The 22,268-nt window shown below is 35.5% G+C and overlaps 1 protein-coding gene across 10 annotated transcripts in view; it reads left to right on the top strand.

Moving 5' to 3' along the window:
* The window catches only part of MEF2C (myocyte enhancer factor 2C), a 191,128-nt gene that overhangs the window by 125,558 nt on the left and 43,302 nt on the right, over positions 1 to 22,268 (top strand). For 7 of the 10 annotated variants that reach the window (XM_081320824.1, XM_081320816.1, XM_081320821.1 and 4 more), the window contains one exon: positions 8,887 to 9,030. In XM_081320824.1, coding sequence (XP_081176950.1) covers positions 8,887 to 9,030 — 144 coding nt within the window. Of the gene's footprint in view, positions 1 to 8,886; positions 9,031 to 9,092; positions 9,231 to 22,268 lie in introns of all 10 variants that reach the window. The other 3 variants (XM_081320825.1, XM_081320823.1, XM_081320817.1) reach the window with 2 other exon arrangements.

The raw sequence follows: 22,268 nt of genomic DNA, 5'->3' as shown, positions 1-22,268 counted from the left end.
TTCCCTTTTTGCCTCTGCTTGTAAAAATCTCATAGATTGGGGACAATTTGGAAATGAAACATTAGGATTGTTTGAAGATAGAGGTGTTCAATCTTGACAACTTTAAGACGTGTGGACTGCAACATCTAGCCAACCTACCATGGAATTCTGGGAACTGAAGTCCACAAGTCTTAAAGACACCCATGATTTAAAGGCTTTTTGAGAGATACTTCACAATCTGCTAGAGCAGGCATGTCAAACTCGCAACAGCATGTGACGTCGCACGACAAATCACAACTTTTTTCCCCATTTCCGGCAATGGGGTACACACGGTTTTGGAGTGATGCCTCCAGCCCACCAGCTGGCAGTTTGACATGCCTGTGCTAGAGTATTAAGAAAGTACTTGTCTTTGAGACACATACATGGCTCTGTTGCTGAGGTGGCTATTGTTATCCTCTCTTTGCCTAGAGTTCTTATTTCTGTTTTTACTTTTTAAAGTGATGTCTATATTTTTATATGTGGTTTTGTCTGTGTTGTGTGCCACCCAGAGCTGCTTTTGGTGAGATGTGCAGCTATGTAAATTTCATTCATAAATAAATGGCCTGCGATTTTTCCAAAGTACCTCTTTCAATGGCTTTGTATAGAATGCAAAAATGCAGAAAGGAGGGTGAAAATGGAGTAGAAGTTGGTGGAAATTGCCACTTCTATTTTAAAAGACACAGGGAACAATTCAGAATCCAGACTTATCTTTGTCATAACCAAAATATAATATATAACAGATTTTAAGTTCATATTTATGTTTCACAACAGAAATGTGTACCTGACAACAAAGTCTTCCAAATCATTTTCACTTACTTTTTTTAACCATATATTTTCTCAGAAAACATATATTTATACAAATTAGAATGTTGGTAGATATCCTATTGGAATTAGAATTAGAGTCTTCATCATTCTTAAAATGTGACAGGACATTGTTATAAGAAGTTATTGCTGAATTTTTTTCCTTGTGATGGAATGTGTTAAATCTGATAGCATTGTACCCTGAAGCCTTGATCTGTATGAGTAGCACCATATAAATTGGGATACACCCAATCCTATGTAACTTTGGCCAGAAAACTGCTCCCTTTTCTTTTGTGCCTATAGCAGTGACTGCTTTTTCTTTTCCCCCATTGTTGTTATTCAATCTTGGCTTTAACTCTTTAGATGCTTTTTTCTACCTTCAAAAGAATCCAGCTTCACAAATCCAAATCAGCTTAGAGACAAAAATCTAGCTGTATATGGACATATATGTACACATAGAGAAAGAGCTAAAAAAAATCTAATTGCTGCAACAGGAGGAATGGTGTTGATCTATTAAAGAGTTACACAACTTTGCTACAATTAGAGTAAGAAAGGCTTTCTACTAACCACTACAATTACATTAACCACCAGTAGGCAAGTGGTCACTGTAAATGAAAATACCACACAGGATACTCTGGGTAAAAAGAGGAGGGTTGGAAATCATGTAAAACCCAAAACATGGACACATGTAATAATGTAACATCCATCTCCCTCTTGTCTTAGACTCTAAAGGAAAGTGGACTGAATATACCACTCTGATAAATAAAACTACCATAAACCTCTACACAATGGTAGGACTTTGGGAAAAGCTGTTTGTGTGTGTATGTGTAACAATATAACAGTGATATCCACTTGTTTTGACGAAGAGCCACTTTTTTAAAAGTTAGTATATGACAACTAAAATGTACAGTGATATGTGTGTGTGTGTGTGTCCTTAATTAAAATTAATACAGTTAATATAAATAGTTTCAAGTCATGAATTTAATAATATTCTCTTTTTCGTATAACAATTTATATCTTTGAGGACTATAGTCAAAGTTTTCAAGACTTGCATGTAACCATAGAGTTTATTTATTTCTCATGTCTATATACTGTCCATCTCAAAACATGTGGCTCTGGGTTTGAGTTTAGTCTGAACTCTGGCAGTATAGTACTGTAAAAGAATGTGTTAAGACACGGCAACTGGTGTTCCAGTTCCTCTTTTTGTTTTGGTGATTTTGAAAATAATTCAGAAATCTTAAGATTACATTTGGGTCATTTGGATTCTGAGTTTTTCTCCTTCCTTGGACTTACAGGGAAGTCAATATACATTGTGAATAGATTTTTTTATATATAAGCATATAGCCCCTCATTAGGTATATCATTGTAGCAAAATTACCAGCACTTATTTGGAATGTTTAGATAAATTTACTCTCAGAATATATACATTGATTATGACATAGTAAATAACTAATTGTGATGGGACTTCTTAATATAGATTTCACACTTGCAAATATTAGCAACTCTGGTGCATCCCAGAACAAATCTTTCAACCTTTTGCAGGCATAATACTTCTCTACAGCTTGTCTTTCTTGAGACTTCCACAGTTTGTTTTCAGCATCACATTGAGTTGAGTCCTTAAAGCAGTCTCATATTTTTTTTTTTCTGGCTTGTCTACTTTAACCAATAGCAGGAAAGAAACTGTAAGTGCAAACTCTGAATCAACACTTATGAATCATTTTCAAAGAATACACATCCAAAACATGTTATGTTTCATAATCTACAAAATTTATAATTTTGTAGAAAGTTTAATCTATTACTTGTATGCCATTTATATTTTTGGAGAAAGTTTAAACCAGAAGCAGGCAAGTTGGAGAGCTGGGGGAGGGGCCTCCTTTATCTGCCTCTACTCTAAAGGCACTAAATAGGATGATTCTGACATAATGATGTCAGTAAAGACAGTCTGGCTGATAATTTTCAGCTCTTATTTAGCTTTTGTTTGAGGTTTTTTTTAATGTATGTATGTTTTATGTTATGTTTTAATGTATTTATGTATTATTAAAATTTTATGCATCTCCCTTATAAGGCAGCTCTGCCTGGCTTAGAGATTATAAAAGATAAATAAAAATAATTAAAATACTACAACTATGTAAATTAAAATTTTAAAACTTTGTGAAAAATCAGGACTAAAGATAGATGGCATGGGGATGAGGTTTTACCCCATCAACCACCTCCAATGATGCGTGCCCCCCTTAGGGCCCTAAGCCAACCAGCAATACCAAGTTTTAATGTCCTTGCAGAAGGTCAAAAAGATGAGAGCAGTTTTTACCTCTAGTGGCAAAATGTTCCACAAGGATAAAGCTACAAAGGAAAAGGCTCTTCTCTTTGATCCCACCCTTTGGAATTCCTTAGCAGACAGAAACCATAGCATCCCTCTTCTATTGACACAAATTGGGCAGGCTAGTCCCATTGGGGTGAGATGGTTCCTCAGATACCCTGGACCCGTGCCACACAAGGCTTTAAAGTTAACCAACACCTTCAGTTGGACCTGGAAGCAAATTGGTAACCAATGCACAAGAGTGGTGTTATATGTGTCACCCTAGGGGCCCCCAGAACTGTGCATGCTGCTGAATTCTGCACCAGCTGTAACTTCTCAATACTCTTGAAGAATAGTCCCATGTAGAGCTTGTTGTAGTAATCCAACCAAGAGATAACTAAGGCATGAGTGACTGAGCGCAGGACTCACAATCCAGGACAGAGCACAACTGGCACACAACATGAAGTTGTACAAAGGCCCTTCTAGCCATTACTGCCACCTGCTCTTTGAGCAGGAGTTGTAAATCCAGAAGAAATTCCAACTTATTGTTTGTTTGGGGTAGTGCAACCCCAACCAGAACTAAAGCTGATAAACAACTGGTTCCTGAGGATCTTTGCACCACAGCCACTCCATCTTGCCAAGTTTTAGTTGAGCCCTTGTTGTTCCCCATCCATGCCACTATAACTTCCAGGCATTGAGAAAGGTCAGCTACAGTATCATTTGAAAGTAATGCTGAAATATAATCTGCAAGTACTTAAAGAAAAAATAGTAATCGTATTATCTAGTTCTCAGTTGTTGGGGGAGGGCTTATTAAGTGTCTTTGGTAAGTATTGCCAAATATGGGATTGCTAGCATGTTGGTGGTGTGTTTTTAGTTGAGTCATCATTGCAAAGCCTCTGCTTTTTGTGCCACCTCTGAAAGTGTAGCCTTTTAGATGAAATGCAAAACCAAAAGATTGGTTACTTACAGTTCCTAGGCCTATTATACAAGAATGCCTGTGCTGGTTCTAAAGTCCAGGGGGGGAAGTTGGCCTCTAGTAATTATATTCTATCATTCAGTTTCTGCTGGCTGCATCAGACATCATTTCCTGCCCTAAAAATAGTTACTGGTAAAGGATCATTTTGATGTTTCCACCCTACGGATGGCTACTTTAAGAGAACAAAAAAGCTCCAAAACATGGCAGGATATATTAGATTCGGCCATATAGTATAATTTGTCAGTTTTTTTCTTTTTAATTTTAGAGCGCTTTAATTAATATTTTTATATCTGAATGACATAAAAGTACTAAGCAAAATTAATACTAAAGACTAAGGTTTCTATTTGTAAAGCTAACATTTTTCAAGGGTTTGTGTACTTCTGTCGTTTCTTTTCTAAATACATAAAATGTAGAGGGAGTATCTATATGTGTTTGCAAGCATGTGTATCATTCTGGCATATTTAGCTTGGAGCGACATTGGCTCTGTAGTCAGAGCCAAAGTAGGTAAGACGGGACAAATGCACTTTTTTTAAAATTTCATATCTCTGCTACCTTCTCATTTAAAACACAAGGTTGAGGTAGGAGTATTGAATCTGCCTTCACTGTAGCCTGTCTCACTTAAGACAGTGTCTAGAGCAATCAAGTTCTGAGAGATTGAACATGGGACAAAGGAAGAATTCAGCAAAGTCTGTCCTTTCCAAGGACTTTATATATGAATGGAAAGGACACCTTAATAGTCTGGCCTTCACTGGGCAATCTAATTTTCCCTGTATGTAGCACATGGAATAGCTTCTTAGAAAATTCTTTAAAGTCAGGGTATTATATATGGATCTGTCATCAAGTAGATATATGTGTACAAAAATGTTACATTGTCTTTGGAAAAAAGTCAGCTGTTTTCAGCTTGTAAACCATGCATAACTGAAATAAATATTCTGATTACAGTAACACCACTGGAATTGACATAATGGTTTATTTCCCATTTGTACACAATGGAAACAAATGCTGGACTAAAAGGCCTTCGGGTTTTGAGCTTCATTTGTCCCTTCATTTTTCCCACAGCAGCTAGTCCCAATGTGTACATTTTCCTTTCGTGGTATGGCAAGCATATTTTTAAAATTAAAAAAAAAGGTTCAACTTCTGTTTTCAGTGTTTTTTCATTTATTGCTTAGATTACATTGTATTTATGCTTCTTAAAAAGTAAGCCAAATTAGATGGCAAATGAAAATTATTAATTGCTGCTTTGACTAGGGTTAATCCTTAGTTTTGGGAACCAGAGTAGCTTATTTGTAACAGCTACCCTGACAAATAGAGCATCAGTCTTATTCCAGTGAGGATTTCCACAGGCTGCTAAATGGAGAGCATGAATTTAGTTGAGCTTTGAAGGAAACAATATTAATATAGAAAGGTGGTGGCATAGTTGAAAAAATTGGAAAGTTGATGCAGGAGATTCATATCAGGCAGTCATGCAGTGTATGTCTCCTATATCTTAAATTCAGCTTTGTCAGCTCTCCAGATGTCCTCCAGTTTCCTCTCCTGATATTTTATCCTATATGATCTTTTCTCCTCCCTCAAAGATTGAGATGGAGATGCTAAATCACTTAGGGGCTTGTATAACTTAAGAAGTGAGAAATGAAGGTATTTGTTTCTATCTAAGGTCTTGAGCAAGTATCTGTGAGAAATCATGTGTTAGTCATTGAAGATGCAACTTTCATATCACCGGATACAAATTCATGTTAGATTGTGCTTTTATCTGAATGTTATTAATATTGAATAAGTAAACACTAATAATATCTGATATATTTTATTTGGGGTTTTTTTAAAACAAAAGACCTTCAGATGAGCATGAAATAGGTGGTGGAGAAAGTATTAAATAACTGCTTTGGTGAAATCGTTTTACTAATATCAGGGAATAATCTGATCAAATAATAAAACCTAGAAGAAATAATTTTTTTGCTTGATGATATTCTCATAAAGAAAATACAAAAGGCTGGATCCAACAGAGTGGATAAAGAAAAAAAGACTTTTAGCATAGGCACTTGTGCTACATGATAGATTCATTCCATTGCCTACTTTCATATATATATAAAAGGTGGCAAAAACTGAACACGTTTGAATTTAACTTCACTCAAATAATGAGGTGTGTGTAAACTGACATCTGAATGAAGAAGCCTTACTTATCCTGGAGAAAATATTTGGATATACTTTTAAAATAGTGGTTCAATAGATCTTTGTTTTACTTTAATTTTTAGAATGATCATATTACTATCAGACTTTGCCCACAGTGTCCACCTATAGAAAGTTCAATTGAGGAGTTGTTATAAAGCAAAAGGATTTTCTTCTTCAAATGAGAACAAATACATTTTTCAAAAATGACACTAAGGAGGTAATCTGGACGTGTGTAAACAAGGTTAACATCCATTTGCATATGTGCGCTATTGTGGGAAGGAAATTTGTATAAGAAACAGCATGTGTCATTCTTAAACACTTAACTCGGTGAAGAACTGAAAACTGTGACACCATTACAAGGACAAAAAGCAGACTGCTGAAATCCACAGAGATTAGCAGCCTTAGTACACAGAAACACAATTGAGAAAAGCCATGTATGGCCATGTTGTAGCAGGAGCTGCTGTGATTGGCTGCTGTCACTTGGTCTTTGCCAGAGTAGACAACAGGTGCAGAGTTGCTGACAGGTGTGAATATCTAGAATACGTAAGATTGCAGATGCCTAGTGATGTAGCCTTATGTCAGATTGTGAAGTGCTGAGCTCTCATGGAACAAGAATCCAACTTGCATGTTTTTCAGATCAGTTGAAGTGTACTCATTCACTCCTTCCTCTCCTCTGTCCCTGGGCTCTTGGTGAATGCCTAGATGACTAAACTTAACCCTTGCTAGCCTCAGGACACTGAAGTCTGAGTAAATTTGTAGAAGAATTGTATATCTACCATTGTTGCCATTTGGATTTTACTTAATTAAGTGGTATATAAACTGGATTGTCTGAAATACATCTTTTCCCATTCTGGCACACTCCACCCTACAAACTATCATGGTTTTGTAGTCCATACTTAGACAATTTCATGTTTTACTTGGTATATGCTTCTCACATTCCATATTCCAGTTGCATGTGTCCTTGTGAAATTAAAAACTCCTTTTACATCTGGTGTTCTAAGGAGTACAAGTGCCTTTAGCAACATCAGTGACCAAACTTCCTTGTAGTTTTTTCTGGCCCTGTTATTATATCAAGATCTACTTTTAAAAGTTAAATAGTCTTCCCCATTAAGTGGATGAGCGCCTTTTGTCCTGCAGGTGTCAAACTCATATAAATGTTATTGTCATGCCCATCAATTGTTTCTATCATACAGTCATTTTTTGCCATTGCCATTTCATAGGTTTTATTTGGGGGTCCTTTGGGAATTACCCTTAGCATCACCTGTTCTTTTTCCATCTTCTCAGCATCTTGTTCCCACTTAATAAATCTCAGCATCCTTAAAGTTATTCAATTTTCTCAACCTATCACTAGATTTTCAACTATGGATTTTAAAAATGAAAAGTTATATCCATATATTATGTTTTAATCATTACATCACAAATTCCCTAATTTTTAAAATGAGAATGAGTAAGAGCTGACATTCAGAAATGCCACCAAGCATTTTTATTGAACTTTCTGCACTGCCAAATAAGAGTGGCAAATGTTACACTCACAATAGGGTTGGATTGGGAATATACTGCACAAATTCCTGTCTCCTTGTGTTACTCAAGACATAAATCTTCCTAATGGGAGCAAGGAGCATAAGACCTGGCTGGCCTTCAATGACAGAGAAAGACATTTGAGATGCACTGCAAAAAAAAAAGCATTTGTTCTTCTTTATATTTCAAATCTCTGACTTATTTGTGCAGACTGTTGGCACCCTAGAAATCTGAATTTTCTCTATAAAATTAAAAAAGTTGACTTTTAAAAAAAATAAATACTACAAGATGCTAAAAATGTATTAATTTCCAAATGTCAAATCCAAAATTCAGAACTTGATGTACAGCAAGACTTGTCTCAAAATCCTGATAAAACCTCTAGTAAGATGATAGCAAGGAAAAATTGCAATTTTAACCTGATTCTTTGCTCCAAAGTGATTTATAAGTAGTTATTTCATTTTCTCTTCTGGTTTTTGTAAGTTTGTGTGTCAAGGGAAAAATCTTGATCAAAGCATTTCATTAATGTTGAAGATCTTGCTACTATAGATAAGTATTACTTTATAAAAACTGATAAAAATGTTTTTAAAAAACATGATTTTTCAGGTTGTGATATTACATGTAAGAGTCACAGTATCTTGACAACTACATGGCCATTATCAGTTTAACTGCTTATTTTAGTGCTGTTGCAGAGCAGTATCAGGACAGATTGATCTGTAGATTAATATAAGAATTGCAGGCTTGATACTGTACTGTCATTCCATTCACTGTGAACTACTAGCAGTTCTTTTTTGATTGAATTCATTACCCGGTGTGTGTTTAAAAGGTGAACTCTGAAATATTTAAGCTATTGATGTTTCCATTCCAGAGAAAAGCTGTGATGGTAATACAGATATTTTATTAGAAGTCATGCTCTCTTCATCTATTAATTCTAGTTTCAGAAGAGCTCTCTTTGGTAACAAAAGCTGCCATTTACTGACCTAAACATCTCAATACACTGTCTCTCCCTAATGTACAATGTGACAGCTTTCAGCCAGTCTTTACTGTGGTAAAGGCCCTAAATCGCTCTTGCAGCCTCTGTCAAGGCTTCAACTTTCAAAATTATGTATTTCAGACATTGAGAAAGAAAGGACTTAATGGCTGTGACAGTCCAGATCCCGATGCAGATGATTCAGTAGGTCACAGCCCTGAGTCTGAGGACAAGTACAGGAAAATAAATGAAGATATTGATCTAATGATCAGCAGGCAAAGATTATGTGTAAGTACTCTGAATTTCCTTTCATTTTTTTTTACTTTCTGATATTTCTCTGAACCTGGCAGGCATTGAACAAGAAAGAAAACAAAGGCTGTGAAAGCCCTGATCCAGACTCCTCTTATGCCCTCACCCCACGCACTGAAGAAAAATATAAAAAAATTAATGAAGAGTTTGATAATATGATCAAGAGCCATAAAATTCCTGTAAGTACCAAAGGTTAGATGGCTGTCTGCTGATAACCACTGCAGTAACACACCCTAACCCTTTCAGTTCTGGTTTCTTCCAAAAAGGCATATTCGGTGAGGGACATATTTTGACAGCACCCATTAAAACCAACATGCAGAGAGGAAATAGGACCCAATTATCTTTTTTTCCTTTTTTTCACTCTTGAAGTATGGAAAGTTCCTTCGTGACGTGTTTGACAGAACCTAAAGAAGGAAGTTTTTGAAAGTGGACATTATATATAGTAAATTTACAGAATACTGGTTTACCGCACCGAGCTACCCCAAAGTATATTTAGAGAACATTAGTAAAACATGCTGTGGAGAAGTTCACATTCTCACAGTTTTTTGTGCGTCTGAAGGAAGAAAAACCATCAGTATAAAATGAAAAATCTCTTAATGTAATATATTCGAGATAGTGAGTCCTGCTGCTATTGGAATTCACTGTGTTCTTAATTCAGTTACCACACTGAAGGGTTATATAGCTACTTGCTAGTTGCAGAAAAAGAGTCTGCATGAAAATCTAATGGTAGCATTAAGTCATTTATGTGTGTTGAGGATAACTTCATAGCTTTATCAGACAATTTGCTTTGATTCCATCAGCATTTCTCTTAATGCTTTAACGAGCGCTAAATTTTGTTTTAACCACAGCCAAATTTCTAACAGTCATATGCCTTGCCAGATACTTAAGAGAAATAACTCTGCATGTAGCTATTTTGTTTGCATAGACATAAAGTGGGGGGAGAATTGTGTGAATATGACATGTGCAGCCCTATTTCGGTTAGTATTATTACATGTATTCAAATGGACATTTGTTTTTATCCATTCTAAACTAAAAGAATAGTACTTGGCACTTAAAAAAAATATCAGAAATGTGGCTCACACTTATGCATTCAAATTTTGTATCCCCCTACATATGAATCCTTTAGAAACTGGCAGACTGTTTGTTACATTCTTACAGAAAATTTAATATTGTATGTTCATTAACATCTCATGTTGATAAAGTGACAGTGGTTTTAAGAATAAAATTAGGATGAATTCACTTGTAAATACTGCATCCAGTTTTGGTCACCACAATGTAAAAAAGATGTTGAGACTCTAGAAAGAGTATAGAGAGGAGGAGCAACAAAGATGATTAGGGGACTGGAGGCTAAAACATATAAAGAACGGTTGTTGGAACTGGATATGTCTAATTTAATGAAGAGAATGATAAGGGATGACATGATAGCAGTGTTCCAATATCTCAAGAGTTGCCACAAAGAAGAGGGAGTCAAGCTGTTCTCCAAAGCACCTGAAGGCAAGACAAGAAGCAGTGGAGGGAAACTAACCAAAGAGAGAAGCAACCTAGAACTAAGGAGAAATTTCCTGACAGTTAGAACAATTAATCAGTGGAACAACCTGCCTCCAGAAGCTGTGAATGCTCCAACACTGGAAGTTTTTAAGAAGAGACTGGACAACCATTCATCTGAAATGGTAAAGGATTTCCTGCCTGAGCAGTGGGTTGGACTAGAAGACCTCCAAGGTCCCTTCCAACTCGTTGTTGTTGGTGGTGGTGTTATTCCTGTGAAGTCCTATAAACCTAAGTTTCTTTTGTGTTAGGGCAAAACCTAGTAATGGGAACCAAGCAGTGAAACACACCAACCTTAATTATCATTTACCATGGCTGTCATCTAGATGCATAAATTGATCTTTATATTTGCAAATATTTAGTTTACTACAAAAAAATTTAAGAGCATCTATCAATTGAATATAAAAAGCAAAGAAAAATAAGCAGTAGTCATCTTTAAAAAGAGAGTCCACACCAGGAAAGCAAAACCAAGAATACTAATATTATCTTTATTGTAAGGTCATAGTAACAGAATCTTGTAAGTCTGAAAGCTTCACCCCTGCCCTGCCTTTATGTTCCAGAAAACTAGAGAATGTCAATTGTGAGAAGCTTTCTTCATCCCCAGATCCTCTTTGACCTCAGATTTTTCACATCAGACCATTGTCTAAGGTGGTGGGTCTTCCTTGTCCCTCAAGGTTATTCTCACAGCCCATTACATCTGTACGGAAAAGTTATACAGAAAGAGAAAAATGAAACCCAAAATAGTAAAAAAAAAATCCGAATTATACAGGATACATATTTAACATTTAATGCATAAAAGCATAAAATTTCTACATATGTGATTTAATTAATGTTAGATGTATTTCATATTTTATTTATTTATTTATTTATTCGGTTTATATACCGCCCTACTCCCAAAGGACTCAGGGCGGTTTACAAGGCAAAATTTAAAAACAATACAATATAAAATTAAAATAAAATAAAATTAAGTCTAGCCACAAAAAAATTAAAATCACAATTTAAAAACATTAAACCCCTCAGTCCAGACCAGATAGCTCAAAGAGCCAGGTTTTTAGGTCCCGGCGAAATGAATGAAGGTCGGGGGCAGTCCGGAGTTCCGTTGGCAGTTGATTCCATAGGGCAGGCGCGCCCACAGAGAACGCCCTCCCCCTGGGGATCGCCCGTCGGCAATCCTTGAAAAATGAATCTATATTGATAACTAATTCATTCCTATCTTAGTAATAATATCAATCCAGAAGACCTTAGAGAAACAGAGATCTTATCTTTCTACAACTGTGGAATACTGCATATTTTTTAACTTTCTTTCTCCAAATGTCAGTTTCCATGAAATAGGAATATAGTATTTTTAAAAAATGAACATGTGACAACACTAAATATTGTCTCCTTGTTACTACATGTAATGATTTTTTCCCAAAACAGAACAATTATAAAATACTGTACAAACATAGGTTTACACAAAGCATTAATCTGACTGCATCTTTTTTTTTAACAACATGACAGTTTATCCAGCCTTTTCTATATAAACACAATGGAATTCAGTAAGTCTAAAGAATTGTTGTTGATATTGTTGTTATTAAATAAAATGCAACCTAGGATCTATTGAAATTTCTGGGATTGATGTTAACACCTCTTTCCATTGTCTAAGTAAAATAATCTCTCATTCTTTATTCCATTCAACTATTACAAATTGCATATCAAAATGCTGGTGATGACCTATAAAGCCCTAAATGGCGAGGGTCCGGGATATTTGAGGGAACACCTGCTGCCAGCATCAAGCTCCCTTCGTCCAGTGCGCTCCCACGGGGAGAGTCTTCTCAGGGTGCCGCCGGTTAAAGATTGCCGGCGGGTAACACCCAGGGGTAGGGCCTTCTCAGTGGGCGCGCCTGCCCTTTGGAACCAGCTGCCCGCAGAACCTGGGACTGCCCCCGACTTCCATTCATTCTGCCGGGACCTGAAGACCTGGCTCTTTGAGCTCTCTGGTCCAGGCTGAGAATTTTTTAATTTTTAATTTTAACTGGGTTTTTATTTTTTCTCAGGGTTTCATTTAATCTTTTTTAATTTGTTTTAACTTTTGTATTGATTTTCTTTTAAATACCCTGTAAACTGCCCTGAGTCCTTCGGGAAAGGGCGGTATATAAATCTAAATTAAAAAAAATGATTCACACTAACAGAATTTATATAAAAAGTAATTGTAGAGGGTTTTTTGTGTCATTGGATTTAATAATCACCCTGTTGTTTCCAAGATTTAAAATGCTGCATGCCCTAACTGAGATGTCAATAAATGTAATTATAAATACTGCTCTGGGATGTTTTAGGGATATAGTATTCATCCTTTAAAGTAAAACAACCGATGACTTTAAAAGTCGTCATTTTTTGCTGAAGTGATCCAAAGTCTAAATCCCAGGTTCCATACATGTTTTACATACATAATTTTAGAGTAATCTTATTAAAGATTACAATTACAACAGAAAAACTAATACAAACTAGAAAAAAGAAAAAGAAAATGTAGGTGTAGAAAATACAAAATAGAAATAAAAAATGTGTGAATATATGGTGGTAGATTTTGTTGCACTCCTGAATTCAAAGACTTTCCATCTACATCTCCAAAAATGGAAGCACTCCATATACCAAGCAGTGTCAGTTGGGAGATCTCCTAGATTCACACCACCTGTTAAAAAAGCAGATGGCAACTGTAACTAAGTAGATATTTACACTGTTTTCCTTATCATGCATTAATCACTTTCCAGTTAAATGACATGTAGTTGTCAACCTATGACCACAATTGAGCCCAAAATTTCCATTGCTAAGCAAGGCAGTTATTAAGAGAGTTTTGCCCCACTTTGCAGCCTTTTTGCCCCAGTTGTTAAGTGAATCACTGCAGTTATTAAATGGTCATTAAGTGAATTGTGGTCATTAAGTGAATTGTGGTCATTAAGTGAATCTGGCTCCCCCCCCATTGATTTTGTTTGTCGGAAGCTGGCTGGAAAGGTTACAAATAGTGATCACATGATCCCAAGACAGTACAACTGTCAAAAATACATGGCAGTTGCCAAGCACCCAAATTGTGATCATGTGACCATAGGGATGCCGCAATGGATGTGTCAAAAACAATCGCATATCACTTTTTTCAGTGCCGTTGTAAATTCGAACGGTCACTAAACAAATGTTTGCAAGTTGGGGACTACCTGTACCGTACTGTGTTGTACATGGGGTTGCTCTTGAAGAGTATTTGGAAGCTACAGTGTTTCAGAATATAGCCGCACATTTTTGGATACTTTGTGATACAACCACGTGAAATCTGTGCTCTGAAATCTTCATAGGCCCCCTACGGGTATAATTTGGGGTGTTGACTGTCACCTATAAGGCCCTCCATGGCAGAGACTGCCTGTATCTGATTGCTTCTGTTCACTCCACCAGAACCAGGATTGACGCATTCATGGTCCCTTCTGTTAGGAAATGTCATCAAGTAGTACCTAGAAATTGTGCCTTTTCTGTTGCAGCATCTATGGAACAGCATCTTCTTAGAGCTCAGGGGGTGTAAGGCATTAAAATCCTGAAATGGTTTCCCAGGCATTTGGGCCTGGAAGTTAAATCATGCCTGATCTACACTGTTTGAAAATGGAATGATTTTTTGACTTTGGGCATTCTGTTGTATTATCACTATTATTTCAGATTAGTACTAGTAAATATTTGGAGTGCTAATCAGCTGTTCCACAGCTAAAGGAACAGCATAAGTACTGGAGATGGCAGCCAAACTTGGAGATGCTTGGCAACATGTCTTTTGGGATGGTAGCAGTGGTACTGTCAATTTACTTATTTTTTAAAAAATTTGGTAGGCTGCATAAGGTTGTTTGACTGGCTACATGAGGCCCTCAAACCATATGGTGTGCAGACCTGATATAGACATTACCACTTTGACCATTTATCCTGTTACTTTGCTCTTTCTATCTACTTAACATCCGTGTAAAATATGTGTGGATTTTTTTTTTCATCTTTGTTCTGAATAAGTCTGATAATCCATAGCAGGTATCAATTATATTTGCAGCAATTTAAGTTTGGTTGGAGTCTCTCTTAGTCTTAAAAAGGATGAGCTAGTCAAACACACCATTCGGCAGAATTGCTCAATAATTTGAGAAAGCCCTAAGGCACGTGGTCTTTACAAAATAAAAAGTGGGTCATATTTACAATTGCTTTAAATAATAAAGTTAATAGAGATTAAGGCAATAAAAAAGATACTTTTCTATTACCAAAATAACTTTTTATATTGTTTGTAAATTCAAACAAAACTCTTATTATCTGCAATGATCAGACAAAATTAGTTCATTCTTCTGAAAGTCAGTATTTGCAGAATGTTACTATTTACAAAATTAAAAATGCTCTCAAAACAGTATGTCTATGGAGATTCTCAATCATCCAGGTAACGGTTGTCCCAAAGGTGCTTTTTTTTCAAAAGGCAACTGCACTTTCTGGGGTTATTTTTCCTTTGAAAATATTTTACTTCTTATCCAAGAAGCTTTTTCAGTTCTTTCATTCAGAACTGAAGAAGTTTCTTGGATGAGAAATGAAATGTTTTCAAAGGAGAAAAAAAACAAGAAAGACCAGCTGCCTTTTGGAAAAAGCACCTTTGGGTCTCAAAACAGTAACAACAAAATATACCTGACATAGGTAAAGCTGCATATATGTGCAATATTTGTTTTCCTGATGGGAGACATTTGCTACCGGTATTAAGAATTATTGCCATTTTTTTATTAGATTTTTTAAAAAGCATTCATAAAGCAGTATATTTTTCAGGTGTGTTAAAAAGAACACTTAACAAAACTTATCTGGCCTTTCTAATAAAAGGCAAACTTTTGGAGAATTTAATATTTTATTCAAGAGGCCAGAAAAGCTTCAAATGGGACCAATGTTAAGAGTACTATTTTCTGAAATTCTTAACATGTGTATGCAATTTTTAATTAAATGCATGCACACTCATATTTCATTTCCCATTCATGTTCTTCTCACTTGCCTAATTCCATATGTTGAAAAAGAGAGCTTTGAAGTTTCCAGTGTGATTTTATTTTGGCTAAGCTTCAACCTGACGTTGTTGCTCTATTAGGATTTATTGACTAAATGGCCTTGTGAAGTCTCCTACCCTTCTTTCTTCTTCAGTGGAAATCTTACTGTTTTAGACTTGCTTCTTTTCAAATCCCTTCACTTAGGCTTCTGATGGGAAACTCAGACTTCTACTCAAATGGAATTGCAATAAGGAACCAGATGTAATAAAAGATGGAAAGAAAAACACATGGAGCTTCTCTTATAATAATATTGGAAAAACTGTAGGAGATAAGACTAGCCTAGCAGCCTGTTTCCTGTAGTAGCCAGCCAGGAAGCCTGTTCGCAGCTGTTAACTTCTTATACCTAGCATTTGCAGTAATAAGTACTTATTACTATAGAAGTTCTGCTATTATGCTGCTGTTCAGTGTCAGTTTTTAAACCCATCTGTATTAACGTCCAGTATTACATCATGCAGAAACAAATTCTGTCAATGTTTTAAACAACTTTTAAAGAGGCATTTCCTTTCACCTTCCTTGAATTGGCTGTTAAGTATTGATAATAGTGAAATGATAAGAAACAGGTCTTGCAAAACTTTTTTATACATATAGAATACATTCTAGCAGTCTCAATCTTAGCAATGCTTCAAACCAGAAATAGTCTAATTATCACTATCTGTCTGTCTGTCTGTCTGTCTGTCTGTCTATCTATCTATCTATCTATCTATCTATCTATCTATCTATCTATCTATCTATCTATCTATCTACACACACACACACTTTTTTTTAACCTGTCTTTGAAAATAAGCCATTAGATATTATTGAATGACATGATCACCATCATCATTGCTGGAAGTATATGTCTATACATGAAATCAGATTATTGTGACATTTTGTAGATAAATTAAAAATATACAGCACAATCTTGGAAAGCATTGTTTTAAAAATAAAACAATATTTTTCATGCAATGAGAGACAGAGAGAGGGAGAGAGAGAGAGAGAGAAAATCTCTTTGTAATAATGCCGCTTGGGGTGTGTGTGAAAGCCCTAATAAGCAGACATATACATAGAATGAAGGCTACTGCTAAGTTTGTAAGCCGCCCTGAGTCTTCGGAGAAGGGCGGGATATAAATGGAATTAAAATAAAATAAAATAAATAAATAAAATACTGATCAGTACTGAATAATGAAAAAAACACTGGCTAGTGGATTATGTTGGTGGTAGCACGTGTGATGATCCTACTCTCTGAAACTTCGCTCTCTTGTTCTGAAGGCCATGGTAAATTGTCATTGCAAATAACTACCTTCTCTCTCCTTCTTAAAATAGTAGCTGAAATTTTGTTCAAGTGTTACACACAAAGCAGTTATGTGCAAAAACAGTTTGTGTGTGACCATGTGCATGTATGCTTTCTCTGTATTAAAGATCATGCAGTGGCTGTAGTAAGAAAAGATAAAAATGCTGCATTCAGCATGCCAATACAAAGTTCTGTGTGGGGGTGTTTTGTGTTTATAAATGCACATGTTCCATTGTTTACAATTGGCAGGGTGACATAAAAGAGAGGAAAATAGTTTTAAAAGATAAAGATGTAAGAATTAAGTTCAATCAAGGAAACTACATTTGATATAATAGTTGTCCTATCTGCCTGTTAGAAATGCAGAACTGAAACAATTGTGAGACCGCTAAACTAATATAAAGAATCTGAGCTACATTTAGACTAAACACTTCACTGGGTAAGAAGGGTTTTCAATGTCTTCTCACCAAAAACAGTTTATATTTTTATTTTATTATTCATAGCAGAGATGTATAACTTTTCAAGCTAAAGGCTGTATTTGAAGTTTGTATGATGTGGTACAAGCCATACCAAAATGTAGGCCAAGAGAAAACTTACATTTCGTTGAATTTTAATTTATATTTACGTTAATTCTGATTAACATGATGACATTTTCCTCTTGTGCTACATTTCAAATTGCAATTAAAAAGAATATATTGGAGGAACATTGGAGCACACCCAAAGCTTTCATAGGCCCTTTTGTCTGTGGAAACTCAAATAGGACATTGCTGACTTCCACAAATTATAGAATTTGTAAAACTTACATTCTTTGTTTAATAACCTTCCAAAGAAGTTGGTGTTTCATTAATTCATGAGTAAGCAACAAAGAACTCTTGTGCACCAATGAGCTGAGAGCCATCTCTCTTGATTCCTGCTGGGCTCCCAGACTCATAACTAGGAAGCCTGCAATTAACCCATGTTTACACTATTTTTAGTGCTAATATAATTTCTTCTGGACCCCACATAGAACTGCCCAGGTCTTCTTTAATGAATAAAAATAATGGGTGGCTGCCACCCAGTGCTTTTCTGGAAATATATCTATTTATATATAAAGAGACAAATATAAGTTGATTGGTTAGCAGAGCAGCTGTAGGAGAAGTACTGCCAGAACCAGAGGGAGGGGTAAAAAGAGAGATCAGTTTAGAGTTGTTATACAGAAACAAAGGAAATAAGTCCCCCCCCCTTGATTGTGATTGAACCTTATCTAACTCTAACCAGGTGCAGACCATTAGACCATTAGAGAAGATTCCTATGCATAGGCGTTTAGCAATAAATCAGTTAATTGAAACCTCATGTGTGGACCTGGTTTTTCCAGGCCTGTCAGCAGCTTCACTAAGACAAAATCTTGGAAAATTTTCTCTTGGAAAGCGAGTGGCATCTTTTCAAGGAGACATATTTTTTAAGAGTGCCTTACCAAAATATCAGGAATATAAATCAGTAAATCATCCTTCCACCTAGAGCCATACAATAATACAAGGTTTGATAATTGCTCCCCCATTATAATGCCTCAAAAAAGTCCATTTGTGGGGCAGTCTGTCTTTGCAATGGTTTTGTCACTTAATTACATTCCTGAAGGCAGTTGGAGCATATGGCACAGCAAAGTCTTAGCTCAGCTAGATTCCCACAAGCCATTTGCTGTTTCAAAAGCATTCAAATGTGAGTAGTTTAATAGGTACCACTTCAGTGGGAAAATCACAGCATTCTGTGTACCTCAGCATATAGTCATGCTGACCACATGATCACAGAAATGTCTTTGGACAACACTGTCTCCATTGGTTAACAAACAGAGATGAACAACAACACCCTAAAGTCAGACACAACCGCACAGGGGAACCCTTTACCTTTATCTTTTTGCTTTAGAGAACTAGGGATATGTCCTTTTTAAAATGGAATAACTTTAAATTTCAGACAGCCCATAAAAATCATGCAGAATTACAGTGTAGAGGCTTTACTAACTATAGAATGAAAAATTTCAGAAATCATTTTGAAACTCTAACCCTCACAATGTTGCCTCTGTCTTCAGACCATAACTGAAACCACTTAGATTCGACTTTAATTATTCCAGTTTTATAGTAGCATTTTCCCTGTCTCTTAACTAGTCCTTGCCTTGGACACAATTTGGTATGTTTCACTGTTGAATTTCTTGATAACATGGCTAAAGATGGAATATGACCTTCTCATACTGGCCACTTTAATCTTTTGTGGACATGCCCTCTCCCAACTAATTGCTGGGCACTGCCCACCAGGTCCATTTTGGCTACTTGGAGACCAGGTTTCCACAGCGGCAGCCTCCCTTTTAATGTCTGGCCAGGGTTTCCTGAAGCACTTGAAAAGCATTATTTGAGAGTTTGTGCTGACACTGAGAAAGATGGAGTATCTGGAGATGGGAAGGATTATTATTGACTTATCAAATAGAACAGATGCAATCAGCCTAGGAAAAAGAAAATGAAAAACTTCAAAGATCTTTAAAAGGTTAAAATAAAAAAAGGTCTGGAAAATTCCAAACTCAGTTTTCAAGATTATCTACTCTAACCCTCAATTATTGGAATTAAAATTTGTTAAGAATGTTACTGTGTATCTTGCTTAATATCTTATGTGTCATGAAATGCATGTCTTCCTTCCACACTTACTTTCATTTGCTTTCTTGTTCACTAGCATACTCTCACTCTTTTTCACTTGTTCTCACTTTCATACACTCCTGATTGCTCTTTTCTCTCTGTGGTCAATCATCCACAACTGGCTTTTCCTCAAAATGAGAGATGATTTTTTCTTTACCAATCCCTTTCATTTCTTGGGACCAGGGATCAAAGAGGTAAGGAGTTGGCTCCCAAACTTTTTTGTAGGGACTACTTGATGATGCTACATTTTTTTTATACCAGGTTTGGTTGATTGCTAATCCAACCAGCCTAGGCCTCTTTCAAAACTCTTCCTCAATCCAGCTCACTTTGAGATTGATAAAAGGATGTTTTCCTGCAAGCAGATGATATTTGAGGGAAGAAGAAATTAAGCCAGGGGAATCTACCTTTACCTGTCCTGAATTAAAACTGTATTATACAGTATGAACATTATCAAACTGTTATTGAGGCAGTTTGGCAGTTAACATAGCAATGTTATGTTGACATATGTTTTTGATGGTTCAAGAACTATGGGAATACATATTAAAGCAATCATCTAGCGCAGGGGTAGGCAACCTTGGCTCTTTTATGACTCATGGACTTCAGTCCATGAGTCATAAAAGAGCCAAGGTTGCCTACCCCTGATCTAGCAGTATACTTCCATTTACAAAACAGAATTAAATAAGGTAGTTCAATGTTTTCTTATAAAAATAAGTATGGGAAAGCCTATTGAAATAGAAACATTAAGAATCCATTATTGAAATTAGTTAGGCATTTTAATATTTATGCCACTGTTGGAGGAAGGAATATTTTTAGGATGTGAAAAAATAAATGTACTCTGGTCTTATGAAATCTTAACAAATGTGGTCATGGGAATTGAGTTGTTACCCATCAAAACATAATCTCTACTATCAGATGTTCCTGTGGGTCTTTAGATAAAAAGATTGCACGTAGGACTGATATTTGGAAGAGTAGCTACATGTTGAAATAGAGAATTTCAATTAAATAAAAAATAATGGTTTGTCTCAGCATAAAATAGCTTCCTAAGTACATATAGCTTCAGCAGTGGATTAGGGTGTCTGTCTGATGATAGAAAAATCAAAATTTCAAAACTGTACCACTCTGAATAATAAATAAATATAATGAAGCAATAGAGATTTAAAAATAATTTGTGAAGAAATATTTTCATATAGAACCAAGATATATATTTATTCCTGAAGAAATGGGGATTAAGAAATATTATTTTATTTGTTTAAAGCCTTAAATATGTCTTAATGGAAGCATCTTATGGCAATTTTATATGTGCTACAAACTATAAACAAGTATAGAAATCACTTTGTCGAGATAGTAAGAGCACTAGTGCACACAATTTTGGAATAAATTATTGGAATATATTTTGGAAGTGTATTTATCAAAATGATCAGTATTTGAATATTTTTTTAAAAAAAAACATAATTACTCTAGAAATTTACAGTTGATCTCTTATGTGGTTCCATAATTGCTGCAAATATAATATGCTTTTGTTCTCTGGCAATTTGACAGAGAAGAAAATAGAATAATGGACAGATTCCATTTGGAACATCTCAAAAACACTACTGAGGTGAAAGAACATGTACAATTAAATGACAGTGACTACAAGTACTACGTTGGCTAAAGGACCATATCTGTTTTTGTAGAGCATATCATTATTAAAACAAGAGTTTTCCATTTATTTAATTAGCCTCAAAAGAGGTACAAATGAGCTTCTCCATATGAAATTTGTTAGAGAGCTAGCTGGTTTTTCTCTTTGCTTTCAGGAAACTGTTTGCTTTTTTTATGTCAGCCTGTTTACATGTTTATTTAATTTAATGTGAAAAGTAGGATTCAGAATTGCCACAATTCTGATATGTCACAAAAATTTGCAGTTATTCATGGGCAAATTCAGTGTTTCTCTACTATAACAATTAAGAGTTTTCTGGGAAACTTAGTTACCTGCTATATGCTATTTGCCACCAATCTATAGAGATTTCTTGCCAGATCCAGAAGTAGTATTTATATTCTCCCAATTTTAGTCATTTTAGCTTGCAAAGGAACATAATATTAAATGGAGATTGTTTTAAAATGTAGGGAATAATTCACAATATCTCCTGTGCAACTCAGATATTAGCATTTATTAGCATTTCAGAGGAGTAGTTTCATAATTTCCCTGTATGCACAGTATGTTAAACAGTTATGAAAATATTATACTCTATGCTGATCCTAAAGGAGAGAGAGAGAATGAGAGTAGACAGCCCTATAGCTGTCTCTTGAAACTTTTAGGCTTTCTATCAGATCAAGTTGCTTCAAATGACTCTACTGCTTGAAACAAATTGGATGTTGAATTGTTGCGGACACTTTGGTAGAAATTCATGTGGCAACAACTGTCTAGATTTTGTGTGACATAAATTATAGCTTTTTTCAAAATACAATTTGTTTTAAGTTTATTGAGTTTACTTCAAACAAACAACAGCAATAACAACAAGGCATTATAGTATGTATACACAAATCTACCTATAAGTAAAGTCCAACCCTACTTACCCTAATTCTTAGAAGAAAGGAATCCTTCTAATGGCATTATACTATTTGGTTCAGAATCACTCAATCCCTATTGCAGTTGTAGTTAGGTCGGCCCAAGGTTAAATTAACTAGGCTTCAGAGAGAAATCAGAAAGCAATA

This window comes from Vipera berus, assembly GCF_964194415.1.
Source record: "Vipera berus genome assembly, chromosome: 2".
Classification (NCBI taxonomy): Eukaryota; Metazoa; Chordata; class Lepidosauria; order Squamata; family Viperidae; genus Vipera; species Vipera berus.
This window is presented reverse-complemented; position numbering and strand designations above follow the sequence as displayed.